General features: G+C 40.6%; 1 protein-coding gene across 1 annotated transcript; it reads right to left on the reverse strand.

Moving 5' to 3' along the window:
- Positions 1–4,503: 4,503 nt before the first annotated feature.
- On the reverse strand, positions 4,504–10,728 carry LOC140334882 (cardiotrophin-2-like). Its single transcript, XM_072417151.1, has 3 exons — positions 10,611–10,728; positions 6,789–6,910; positions 4,504–5,858 (listed from the first exon to the last, which is right to left on the reverse strand). The coding sequence occupies exons 1-3, from the start codon at positions 10,624–10,626 to the stop codon at positions 5,433–5,435; spliced, it is 564 nt and encodes a 187-aa protein (XP_072273252.1). The 5' UTR covers positions 10,627–10,728; the 3' UTR covers positions 4,504–5,432.
- Between the last annotated feature and the right edge of the window lie 3,609 nt (positions 10,729–14,337).

A 14,337-nucleotide genomic window follows, 5' to 3' on the forward strand; every position in this document is an offset into this window, starting at 1 on the left:
GGGGCTTCTCTGCTCTATTTAGGTTTTATTATTATTGCTGCATAGTACTTATATAGCGCTGGCATATTACGCAGCGCTGTACAAAGTCCATAGTCATGTCACTGTTAGGTTTTAAAGTAAACAGTATGGGTTTAGGTGTACCTGGAATGTTTCTTTGGGCACCAAATGAGCTGGATCTTGCAACTTAAAACAAAGTTTTCATATTGAGTTTACCTGATGAATGAATGAATAAGTGATGAATGAATTAAGATGGTGGAAGATTAGCCTGGGGCTGGATGGAACATGGAATGATGAGTTGGCTGGGTTTAGTTCAGCTTCACTGAGAGTGTGGGCTTTGCTAAACAGGCAGAACCTATTAACTTTCTGTAAAGACAGTGCTCTGTAGGTTTTTTTGACACATGTCAGTTTTGATCATTTGGAAATGTGTTAATCCTGTACCGATGTATACAGCAGCATAGTAGCTCGGATAATACAGTCTAGCACTGTCACCCATGTGAACACAATCTCTTGCAGGTCACATACTGTACCTATTTATCAGCGTCTGACATATTTCGTACACATAACAGCAGGTGCCTTTTGCTTTCCATTATTTCAACCATTTCTTCATTGCCCACTAGAGGTCATAGGCAGCCTTATATTGGCCATGCATGGGAATGTTGGCACGCGGTGGTGTGAAAATCCTAAAGTATTTGGTAGTGGATACGTGCTGTGTTCTTTGCAGTTTGCACTGTGTTGGCATTTTTATTCTGGGAATGTTTGTCTCCTGACACCTGCAGGAAAAGCTCATCGTAGTGTTTGAAAGCATAGATAAAAGACATGGTAACCTAGTGGCAGAATCTGTATTCACCTATATGCTGATGAAATTATTATTATTATTATTATTATTAAACAGGATTTCAAGAAGAGTGATGTTAGTTTTGACGTGAATGTCCCCTTTAGTGAACCCAGAGACAGATTCATACAGAACACGGCTTTGAGCTGCTAGATGACATGCACAGTGCAAAATTGCCTTTGGTTGGTATTTAAGGATTTTCTATATGTCAAAGAATTTGTAAAGTGTATCCAAACCCAAGAACGAAAATGTAATTGATTGCAGCGTACCAGGTAGATATATACGTAGATATGATGGCTGTGTTTACTTTTTGGGGGCTTTCTGTAACCTTTAATTCTTTCAGTAATTCTCTTGTCCCAGCAAAGACAATGCTATTTATTTGTACGGGTCAGCACAGGTCGTTAGATGCTAACTGAACTTATTCAGATAGTATGATGAAGCTGATGGGGAAAAAAAACCCTTTCATTTCTTTAATCATCAGAAAGTAGAGCAAATAAATCCAGTTTACTGTTAAGGGTTTTATACACTTTATCATATTTTCCTTTCACTCTGTTGCTTCATCTAAGTGGCACCCAACCAGTGACTTGGGTATCATATGCATTTATTAGTGGATTCCATATCCAGCATGTTTAAAGTGGCTCTTTTACAGAACAAAACACCTGTGTAAGTATTATCTAATAGAAACAACCATTTCTGCATCTCCCTTGTGTTAGTTACAGATTCAGCTTCAAAGCCATTTCCACCCATATGCTTTGGAATCATTATTAAACAGGACTTAATATAATAATAATATAAAGTGCCAACATATTACATGGCATTGTACAATAAATAGGGGCTGCAAATGACAGACAAATACAGACAGTGGCACAGGAGTAGGAAAGGTCCCTTCCCAGAAGAGCTTACAATCTAGCAAGTATCACACAATAGGAGGGGAGATATGGAAGTGAGGAAAAAGATGGGTAGGCAAGTTTGAAAAAAAAAGGTAAGTAACAGAAATATGTTGGGGAGATTTGGAATGTGAGTGGGGAAAGAGGAGTTCTGTTTTATCCAGGTTGAGTTTCAGAAATCCGTCACACATCCATGACAAGATGGCTGACAGGCAGCACATAATGTTACCTAGGACTGAGGGAGACAGTTCAGGCGTGGAATGACCTTTACCTCTTTTTTTTGTGGGAACGTCTGTTAGTGCTATACAACTTCCCGGCCAGTTGGTTACAGTCAAACCAAAATAATACAGACAATGATCATTTAGCTCATCCAGTTAAACTCCAGCCAACACTTTTTTATCCTGGGAGGGAGATTCCTTCCATCGAGGAAACAGGCATGCTGTAAAACATAACGGAGGTTCCAACCTTTCCCCACCCTATCAAAGTCTGGAAAAAAATAGCTGCAGCACAATTTTAATATATTACAGTAGGATATTGTACAGGTTGCCAGACAGCATGTTTTCATGTACATGAGATCATTCTGAATTTACAGACAGGTGAATGTCACCTGCAGATGACCTCATTATAACCAGAGGAGAGTATGAAAGGAGAGAGAAAAAGACAGGCTTTTAATGGCAATAGATTTTGAGTGGATTTGTTCAAGTCTTTAACATAAATAACAGAAAAGTTTTCTCTTGGGAACTTTTCTACGCATGAGATTTCCATATTTTTATAAAATACATATTATACATGTAGATTACAAAAGCATAAAAAATATACAATATACCTATACTATACTTTTATTTTATGTATTGTATATTCTTTATGCTTTTGTATTCTACATGTGTAAAATATGTATTTTATAAAAATACGGAAATCACATGCATAGAAAAGTTCCCAAGAGAAACCTTTTCTGTTATTTATGTTAAAGTTAAACACTTGAATAAACACTAAAATCCACTCAATCTATTGCCTTTAAAAGCCTGTCTTTTTCTCCCTCCTTTCATACTCTCCTAAAGTAAACTCCAGTCTTGGCATAATGAATGTATTTAATATCTCTTTAGTGAGCAAAACTCCTCCTTTCTTTATTGCCACTCATTCTAACCATCTGTATTTTCATTGAGAAAAACAGACATTACATGAGCAAAAATCCTTGTAGGACCCATGAGAACAGCAAATGTACATAGGAGCCCAAAGCCCAGTTCTACACTATCTGACCAAAAGTGTTTCGAAACACCATGGTCGAAAAAAACATCTCATCGACATGTCCTTTTTAGACATCAGTTTCCAAAATTATGAGCATTATTATTTTGTATGTGAGCCCCTACTTTCCAACCGTGTTCTTTGCATGTATAAGAACTTCACTCCTCTGGGAAAACGTTCCACAAGATGAGTGGGAGGTCATGTAGTAATGTTACCAGAGAAGACCTGGCTAATATCAGCATTCCAGTTCATCACAAAGGCGTTCAGAAGGGTTGAGTTCCTTCACACCAAAGTGGTAACAGCATGTTTTTTTATTGAGCTGGCTTTGTACACATAGACACAGTCATGGGGGAACAGAAAAGGGTCTTTACCAAACCGTTACAAGTTTGGATGTGCAAAATTGGAATACCTTTACGTCCCTGTAATATTACCAATTGCCGTTACTAGAAGCACAAATTGAATTAAGCTTTCTGAGGGATAACCAACAAACCAGGTTGGACCTCCAAGTGTCCACAGACTTTTGGGCATATAATGTACATCATTTACATTATTTCAGCTCTGGTGAGAGAAATTCTCATTATGGCTAAACATGATCCCAACGTAGGAGTACAGAATAACAGGTCCATAGCAGACCTTGGGTTACGTAATTAAGGAAGTCATTTGTCTGAAAGCTGCAGGCATAACCTGGTGGTGATGACTAGAGAGATGTGGGAAGCATGACTTTTGTTACAAATATCTCTTTGTCTGGAATATTGACCCAAGTCCAAGATAATAAATTCTAAGTTCTCAGGAAATATTACAACAACATTAACCCAGTAAGTTACCCAGTGTAAATGTGGAGGTAGGCCAAGGTCTCCAGAGAAAAGCAGGAATTTATGTAATGTGTTTAGAATGCAGCTTGGCGTCTGTATAAAGTTTATTATCTTATAAATTCTTCCTTAAGCTCTTATGCTTTTTTTCTTCAGAGGGTCAGCGCACATTCCAGATAAATAAAAGGCAGCCACACAGAGAGAAGAAATTTCACTGGAATGGAATCAAAATGTCAAACATATATATAGCTGCTACTGATATTCACAAGGGCATTTTAGAAGATTTAAAAGAAATTAATAATAAAGCAATGCCAGTGTTCACTCCAGAATTTTTTAAGCTGTAGGTGGGTGGCAGCTTCTGTATTGCGACCCAACTCTTCAGTAACCACTCAAAAACAGCCGGGTGGTCACCGAAAAATGCCAGGTTGGTGCCCAAACAGAACTTGACATTCTCTGAATAATACATTGTGTATTATTGTAAAGCTCCAATCTGCCTTTACTTGCTTTGGCTCGATGGCTACGGAAGCCATGAAACCTCAAAAACGGCTCAATGTATCTGGCCCTGCTTTTTCACTTTTCTGTTCTTAAGCTTTAGATTTGACTTTTCCAACACTCACAACCTCCTTCTACAGAGCTCTGTGACACCTTTACTTTCCCACATTTTGGTTATACATATACTTGTTTATCAGACCATAAAACCTTTTTTACAAAGTCCCCAAAAATCCACAATGTATAAAATTTACTACCCTTTTATTAAAAAATGAAAGTACATTACAAAAACTTTATGTAAAGCTATGTTACAAAGTGATGCAGTCTTTGGTTAACTCCTAATACTTAATATTAAATTACTTTACAAACTGGAAAGCATAATACAGTGTTGAAAGAATGGCCAAGGGCATTTTACAGTCATATTAAACTTCATGTCCTTTGTTTAAGCCTGAGATCTGAGATTCTGTCATTTAAGAAGCATCAAATCCTTTGTGCCATAACAATGGAGGGCTTGGCCACGTACAAGCTGTAATCCAAATCCATACATTTTGTGTTTTAAAAACAGTAATACCTCAATCTTTTATGAGCATTCCCCTCTTGAGCCACGGTAATCTCAGTGGAATCGGTATGCAGTAGAAAAGGAGTTTATAAATAAAAGAAATTCCAGTGAGATTACGTTTGGAGAAGATGGGCCTCAGATTTTACTGGAAGAACATTTAGACGCATGTCAGAAATAAAAGTTCCTGAGAAACAAATTTCTAATGAAGTGGATTTCATCACTGTACTGGGCTGCTTTGTTTTGTTTGTTGTTTTGGCAAAGTTAAGTGGTTCTTTAGTAAGGAGTTTTTAGATGACAAGACTTCTTAAGCTTAGGAATTCCAACTAAGTTACTTGCACCTTTAAGACACAAGCCTTGTGTAGAACCAGCTTTTCTGACCAGTCATGGTACACAACAAGGATCTGGAGCCAAGCAACAATTCCCACAACAGGTCATTTTCACAGACCAATGTTTTAGGAGTTGGAGACGATATCTGAAATTCTGGAAGACATCCTTTACGGTACTGAAACAGCTGGTATGGAAGCATTGATGTAGAAGTATTATCCTCAGCGAGGTAGGCAGGTCTAAACTAGATGTTGCACAGGAGTTGCATCAGGAGATTCTTACTTAAGGGTTTACACTGCGCTTTCTGCTACAACAATGATCAAATCCCTCTCGGTTTGCACCAGCCAGTCATAATAATTTTTACAAACCAGATAGCCAGCAACCTTCTGCTTGAAGCTGGGGGAAACATACGGTGAAGTTGGTGCTGGAATGTCATGCTGCCCAAGGAGAGAGGCAAGGTTTGAGCTTATTGCTAGGGTGTGCTTTCTGGAGATTTCCAAAAGGTTGAGAAGCTCCTTAGATTTAGGATTCAGTGACTTTTGCCAGGTGAGAACAGAAGCAAACCAACCTCTGAAAGACAGGAAAGAGGACAGGCCCATGGATAGACGCTTCCATGGAGATGAAGGAAGTGTGGCCTCATCCAGGACAGGTATACCATCCATTTGCAATGTAGGAGAGAAGGTGTGGTCCGAGAATGGAGGACCTTGATGGCTGAGCTGTTAGGAGACATAGAAGCATGAGAAAGTTACCAGGCTGGAAATATTTTAGGAGCTTTAAGCCATCATAGGAAAATACTACAAGTCAAAGTGGATGTCTGGTTACGGTCTAAAAATACCTAGTGCAAAGCTTAGATCACATCTAAATATGCCACAATGGAAATATGGTCCTTGACCAAGTCTGAAGGGCAGGAAGACAACCCTGACCTAGGGAAGCACATTAAGTTGATTTCAGGTTCCCAACCTATAGCCAACTCTCTGATGAAGCAAAAACATGCCTCACCCACATAGCTCAATACAGTGCCCATTGCATTTATAACTTATTGAGATGTTCATGTGGTCAATTCGGTCCTGTTCTTCCTAACCACCACCTGTCCATGTATGAGCTTTAGTGGACAATAGAGGCTTACAGCTATCGGGGCCTGTCAGGCTAGTATACCCTGGTCGGTGCACAGTTCAGGAAAGACACAGAATAAATCAAACAAATCCAATAGGCTCTTACCTGAATTCCTTATTTATCAAAGGAAAGGTCACCAGTAAAGGACAAGGAAAATAGCTAGGCATCCAACTACTTTACTTTGTAGTCCCTCACTAACACAAAACAGTCTTTGTTCAGAACAACTGGGGTGCGTCATCTTTAGACGGAGCCCAGTTTCCCTTTCAGACTGAGAATCCATCGAGTTTCAACAGCTTTTTTACAGAACCTGTGGTCAGAGGACCCGAACAAGGACCAGATGACCAAGGAACCCTCCCATCTCTCTTGGATAACTCTAAGACCCTCATATCAGCAAACCTTTAGACTCACGATACCCATTCAGTCTTTAATGGAGTTACATAGATACCATCCAGCACTTTCCCCAAACATGCCATGGGATACCCCACGGCAAATGCTTTTATACACTTTTATACACCACTCAAATCTCAACTTACATAATCATTCACCAGTGTTTCTGCATCTGTTTTTGCCAGGGACACAAGTTGCAAGGATTGCAGCATTGTCTTCTTTCCATCATTTTCCTGTGCCAGTGATAGGAGTCCTGCCAGGTGGTCCACTGCAAATAGAAGATTGCCATTAGAATAAAGTGGTTCAAGCCACGTTATCTTGGAGCAGGTTTATATAAAACCTCTCAGCGACTTTTCTAGTCTACATGAATAAATTCCTGACGTCACAATATACTGCAATGGGATCACTTTTTAATTGCTGCATCAGGCATTGATAGATGTAATATTGTTATTTCCGAGTGGTTATAGATACCCAAATACCATAATAAATCTCCCTGGCATAAGTCTGGATTCAATTCTCTCCATCTGGGAGTTTTACGTATTTCTGCCCACCCTTGTGTGTTACAGCTTTTCCTGTTATGTTCGCCATAAAATATATAAAAACCAAACAAGGATGGTGGGAGCTGGTAATGAGGGGCAGAACAGGTGTATAGATGTTGGAACTCCGCACAGGAATGGCAGGAGCCACTCAGTGGGGCACAGCAGGTTTACAGACCTGGGAACTCCACACAGGGATGGTGGGAACCATTTATAATGGGCACAGTACGTGCACAGACCCAGGAACTCAGCACAGGGATGGTGGGAACCATTTATAATGGGCACAGCACGTGCACAGACCCAGGAACTCAGCACAGGGAAGGTGGGAACCATTTATAATGGGCACAGCACGTGCATAGACGCAGGAACTAAGCACAGGGATGGTGGGAGCCATTTATAATGGGCACTGCAGGTGTACAGACCCGGGAAGTCAGCACAGGGATGGTGGGAGCCATTTTTGTTTTCCAGCCATGGTCGGAGGTGCTGGTTCAGGAAATGGGACTGGGATAATATCGCTCCTACAGATGACAGATAATGGGGCAGAGGCGCATACAATGGATGCATTGTTACACAGCCAACTCCCCTTCAATTATGTCCTCATAAATTCCTGAGATGTTCTGAATCTGCCCACATATTTCTATGGCATCAGAACTGTAACACCAACACCTCACCCCCATCTATTCCACAATACCTCACTCAGGACAACGCCATCATTACCACCATCCCCAATTCTGTATCATAGCAATGCTCTAGTTTTACTGACTTTTGCACAGAAGCACCAAGTCTTGTTATTTTTGGCATGCTAAAGCGCATAGCAATCCCTCTTGGAGTGCTCACGCATCATTTCACTGAATGCAGTATTTCAGACACTTGGCAAGTCATGTCACTCACCCCCTTCTATAACTTGTGTGGACAGAGAATCTGAGAAAGCACCACTGTTCACTGGAAATCCGACACTTCTATCGTAATTTAAAGGAATGTATAATGGGTTTGTACAGGAGTTTTGTTTGTATTTTTAGTCCTAGCTTTAAAATAAAATGCAAATATTTCAGCAAGGCAAATTTGAAACATTCTTTATCAATTTTGTATGATTTTATCTGGCCAGCAGATGGCGCTTTAGGCACTTTTCTCACAATTTTGTCTTTCTCCTTTGCCCCTTTGTTACAAAAAGAATGTGTTTACAGAGATCAATAGTTCAAGAATTTACACACATAAATAAGGCAGCAGCTTCTGTTGTGCTGTGTGAATATATATATATATATATATGTATATATATATATATATATATACACATACACACACACATATACACATACACACACACATATACACAATTTAATACACACATTTTAATTAAAAAAACATTTAATAAATCTATCCTAGTTTTCTTCCAAGCCAATCATTTTGGTCATCAGCCTGACATTGTAGAAACAAAAAGGTCAGATCTATTTCCCACTCCTGTTTGTTAAATATACGCAGCACACCCAACAGGGCAATTATCGCGTTATGCATCTAACCGCACTCTCATTGAAACTGGTAATTTGGTAAACCGCAGCCTATGACACAATTCCTACGCAGGATAGTTTTATGGGGACGCCGTCAGGCTTTCACAAATTCTCCTGGTTATTTTTATGACCTTAATGCCCCGTATTTTGCTGCATCAGTGTATACAATGCCACTTTTACTCCATGCATACGCATGTCTCCTTGTGGTCCAACTATTCCTGGAATTTAGGGAAAATGTTGCCCTATCCATATTACCTGGCTGCATCTATGGAGACGTTGGGGGGTTCACACTTTCAGGTGTGTACATACCTGAGATCCTGGCTCGGACCTATAGCCAGGGGTTACAGAATAGGCAATGGTGGTCTCTGTGCAGAAAGAAGTTTGCAGAGTGACCCACCAGAGCTTCATATGTGCATGCTGTGTACAGAATCAATCAGCAGTAGGAATAAACATTGCTTGTGCTAATCAGTGACAGGTGCTGCTTAAATCCCATTCCCATGTGCGGCCCATAGATGCCCAGATTAACACTTTATTGACCAGGGTTAGTTTTGTGCCTTTGCAACTACACAGATTTGGCATCATCCTGGTCAGCAAAGAGAATTTGTTCTCCTAGGAATGTTTATTGGCTTATAAACAATATGACTTGCACTAAACTGCCAGCACTACAACTACTATTCCCATCCTCCACTACAAGAGTATAACTGAAGCTGGAATATCACGCCCAGCTGTCAATGTATAGGAAGCTGCCATTCATCATTCATTGACCATGAAGTAGTATAGGGAGGCACAAAGTACATCTAAAATGTTTGTTAAATATATTTCAGGATACTTCGAGAAGTAACAAATTTATATATTTGTGTCCGTAACATATATAAGTTTTTATCCCAAACATTGTGACCCCATGTGGAGTGAATTGGCCATACCAAGTCCTTATAGTCAAGGTGGGCAAGGATTCCATACTTCTGCTTGATATTGGGATCTATCAATTTAACCTGTAGACGCTGCTGAACTAGAACTCCACCCTCAGCTAGATTCAAGTGCAGCAAGGGATGGCTTGTTAGATCATGGGGAACTACAAGTTCCAGGATAACCCTCAGCAAGGTGCAAGAAGAGGAGGCTAAGGAACTGCAAATCTCAATGGGACCCTATGCTGTGTTGTGCTCATTCAGGTGATAGGAACTACAAGTCTCATTGTGATCCTCTGCAGGGTTTAGATGCAGCATGATTTAACTGATGTGGAACTACAAGTCCCAGCACAGCTTAAATACAGCAAATGGTGACTTACCTGCTTTGGACCACAGGGCCCTTAGCAAAGTTTCAATGCTGTTGGTGAACCTGCAGGTCCCTGATCAAGGCTGCAGTGCAGAAACCTGGGGTTTATCAGCTGCTGGAAAACTAAAAGTTATTCCAATTTAATCCCCGGGAAGTTTCAGGTGCAACTGGGGAACCCCCAAGTCCCAATGTGACCCAAAAGTTCTTATACACCAATTTGTGGTTTATCACCTAAAAACAGGACCCTCAACAAGGTTCAGAAGTGCTTGTCAGCTGCTGGGGAACCACAAGTCCCAGTGCAACCCTTCTGATGCAACAACCTGCTGAAGAACTACAACCCTCAGCAAGCAAAAAGCCTATGGATGTCCAGCAGCCATAAATCTATAATTCCAAGCATGCTCACCTTATCAGGAATCTTGGAACTTCTGGTGCCACAGCAGCAATTGCTCAATTGGGGGCTTAATCTCCAAATTCTACAACAAATGATTTAGGGAATATCTGGGCCTTGTAGTTCCACAACAGGTTTAAAATGACTCCAACTAGTCAGATGATACCTAACAGCTGCTAGAGCTGAGTTCCAGGATTAGATAACAACCATATATAAAGTTACAACATGGCAGCTAGAGTTGTATAAAACTTTGCAAGAAGTTTTTACCTGTTATGAGTTCCATCTCAGCTTCCAGCAGCACCAGAGCTGTGTGTGTCTGCCTGCTGTGAGAGCCCCTCTCCTCCCTTATCCCTATCCTCTCTCCTCCCTTATCCTTGTCCTTTCTCCTCCCATTTGCTGGCCCACACAATTCCCTTAAAGGTTTTTCCCCTGTCTGATGTCAGACTCCCACCTCCCAGTGACTCTGTGCATGCTTCCCCCAGCAGGCTGCCTGTAATCCTCACCACTAGTTGGCGCTGTGCCAGAACTGGACTGTGCAGCAGATTCGCCCCAAGAGCTGGCAATCTGCAAAGTACAAGAAATTAAATGTTGGGCTACTTTTATTTATCATTAGTGTTTAAAATATTTGATTCTCATTTCTGTAAAGCAATGGTTTTCTTTAATTCTGCATGCTTGCTCCAGGTCATCCAATTTTTTAGGGCAATGGTGCCCTCCATATTTCATATATATATATATATATATATATATATATATATATATATATATATATATATTACAGTATAGATTTTTAAGCCTCCACTAAAAAGTTCCCCCAACCCATAGGTAGGATATAATGCTCATTTTGTCTAGGGGGCTTCCTTTACTATTAATTACCTTTCTCCCATAGTGACCATTAATCCCCCGTATCAGCGCCGCTTCCCGCTCCAGTCGCTGCCACTATTGCTGATCTCATCCCAAATAAAATTATTCCTAGATTGTAAGCTCTTCTGGGCAGGGTCCTCTCCTCCTCCTGTGCCACTGTCTGTCATTTGCAACCCCTATCATAATATGTTGGCGCTATAAATTTTTATTAAATTAATAAGTCCTGTTTATTAATGATTCCAAAGCATATGGGTGGAAATGTATCTGTACTGTCATTTCCTATTTATGTACAGCGCTGTGTAATATGTTGGCGTTATATAAATCCTGCTTAATAGTTTTAATAATAATTTAAATATCATCACCAACATAAATATCATAAACATCATTACCGAAATAATATTTGTCCTAAAAACAACCATACATTTATTATTATTAAACTGTATTTATATAGCACCAACCTATTATGTCGTGTTGTACATTAGGGGTTGCAAATGACAGACAGATACAGACAGTGACACAGGAGGAGGAGAGGACCCTACCCAGAAGAGCTTACAATCTAAGAGTTGGGGGAAGTATCACAATCCATTATACAATCATCCATCCTTTTAGTAAATACAATGTATCACTTTGATAATGTTGCAGCCTTTTCTAGCTGCAATATAAAGTAAAATATTTTTACTTAATTTGTACAAATCTATCGCCCAATCAGTAGGCCAGCAGCAGCAAAGTAATGCTAAGGGTATAAAAAGAGGGTCCATATAGGGGATGTGCAGGAGATGAAATGGTTAACCATGGCTGATGATGGGCAGCTAGGGAGAGTAGTGGGTGCTGGAAATGGATTCTGGGAAGAGATGGTTTTGGTGCTACCAGGGAATTGAATCTTCTTTCGCCAGAGTCAGGAAGTTACTGGGTGCGACCAGCTGCTCTTATCACCCATCATATTGTGTGTCTGTGTCCTGGCTGCGCTGGATATGAATGCATTGTGTAAATTGTGTAACCCTTTACATGCTGCGGGAGGAGAGCCGCAGCATCCTTTCCTTTATAGGAATTAGGTTATGTACACACGTCAGATGATTCTCATCTGATAATCAGCCCATGACGAGAATGACTTGAGCTCCACTTCAGCCGTTGTAGGTCTACGAACAACTTTGTCCCGGCTGAAAACTTATTTGTCCTATACCTGAACCTGTCAACCAGGTGGTGCCATGCGGCTACAATTAGTGGCAAATGGCTGAATACTTTTTGAAAGGCGCCAATGGTGCAAAGTTTGTTTCACTTTTTGTTGCCATCTTACATTTTTTTTTTACCAAAAAAATAGGGCCTGCCTGGGCCCAGAATGAGAATAAAGAAGGGGTTAAAGTTTTATGACAAGTTTATAGAGCAGATTTTATGGTAGCAGGAAGTTTCTTCATTGCATCAGTGTGACATACGTGACCTTGTCTGACTCTCCATCAGCGTTCCCCCCAAATTTTATTAGCATAGTGAATTTTTATGAAAGAAGTGACAAAGAGACTTGATGGCCAGCTGGAATCTGCATTGGCTGTTGGATATAAGTGGGGCACTGACCAAAGGTGTCTGGGAGTGTGCTGATACAATGAGCTGCCCGGATTTTACAATTCACTTTTTGTTCCGCATGACTGAGGGAACGTGCAAGCTCAGTGCACACTCGGTATGCAGGAAGTGTTATAATGGCCACGGGTTAATGGCAGCAATGCAAAATCAACAAGTTTTTTTCCATGGACTTCTCTAGAGCTGCCTCCTTTAGAAGGCCACTTTTCGTTCCACCATAGTTTTCTAAAACTCTTCTCCTCTTTTGGCAATATATTATTTTTGAAATCTTCCAGACCTGCACCCTAATGGGGAGCAAAGTTAGTTTGCTGAAACCCAGATGAGTAGCAAATTGCACCGGTCTGCAATGACTTGGTCTTTTCCCCATCTATTTGCCCCGGGGAAATTATTAATTTGGACCAAAGCACCATTAAGAACCTAAGAGGCCATCCATCACATAGACAGTACCAGTGGTGTTGGCCTATTGACCAATGCAGAGGTCACTGAAGATGGTTGAAGTATTCTGCTCATCCAACGTACTGGTTGTGTATAAGAGGGGACTATGCTATGTTAGGAGATATTGGAATGGACTGGTCCAAGGGACTCTGACTTGAAAAGCTGGTTCAGATTTGAGATCTTTGTTGATCTGGAGGGCTTCAGGGTTCACAAAGCTGGTATACCGTGTGAAGCATTTGTGGGTATGGTGGCTCTTAGTCATGTAATGGGGCCCCATAACTTATAGCTACACCTCCTTTCATCCTTCTATGATGTTCCTTCTGTGATCACTTGGATCTCTTTGATAACTCAGACCCAGAACTTCTCTTATTTTGTGTTTTTTCTGGAGAGCTCTTTTGCCTCTGGATTTTGTCTCATGCCGGGACATGCTGGAGACTTTCTTTCTCCTTCACAGCTTCACAACTTTTCTTGTGTCTAGAACTCACTTCCCTTGGAATTCTTCTTCCTCACATCTTCAGAACTCATTCCAAAAACTTTTGGAACTATCTATTCAGGGCCTTTTTTTCTTATTGTGTTGCTCCTATCATTTAGAACTCGGACTTGGCATGAGGTGACCATTCTTCTTTGCCAATCATTTTGTCCATGTGACATGAGAACTCTTCTTGTGCCGCACCTATATCCCTGGGACTCATTTGGAACTTGGTCTTCTTATTCATGTTTCTAGAAATGATGTTATGCCAAAGCATTTGGAACTCTTTTCAGCCCCCTTAACTTATTGTGCCGCACCTTTCATGGGGCACGCCCTTCCTTTGGAATTTTGCCTTCACATACTGTAGATGTTTCTACTGTGACTTTCTCCCCTTCTGGTCATCTTTTCTTCCTCATAGTTCTATGACTTTTCTTGTCTGTAAAACTCTCTTCCTTTGAAACTTGGTCTTCCTTCTCACATTATGAAACCTAAGCCATGCAAAGTTTTTGGAACTGTCTTTTCAGCTCCCTTTTACTTACTGTGCTCCACTTATCATATGGAACTCTCTTTCAGTGGACTTCAGTCTCGTATGTTTGGATGTGGTGACTATTTCTTATTTACCTTCTCTTCCTTGTGACTCTAGAACACTTCTTTGCTGCA

Source organism: Pyxicephalus adspersus, chromosome 7 (assembly GCF_032062135.1).
Source record: "Pyxicephalus adspersus chromosome 7, UCB_Pads_2.0, whole genome shotgun sequence".
Taxonomy (NCBI): Eukaryota; Metazoa; Chordata; class Amphibia; order Anura; family Pyxicephalidae; genus Pyxicephalus; species Pyxicephalus adspersus.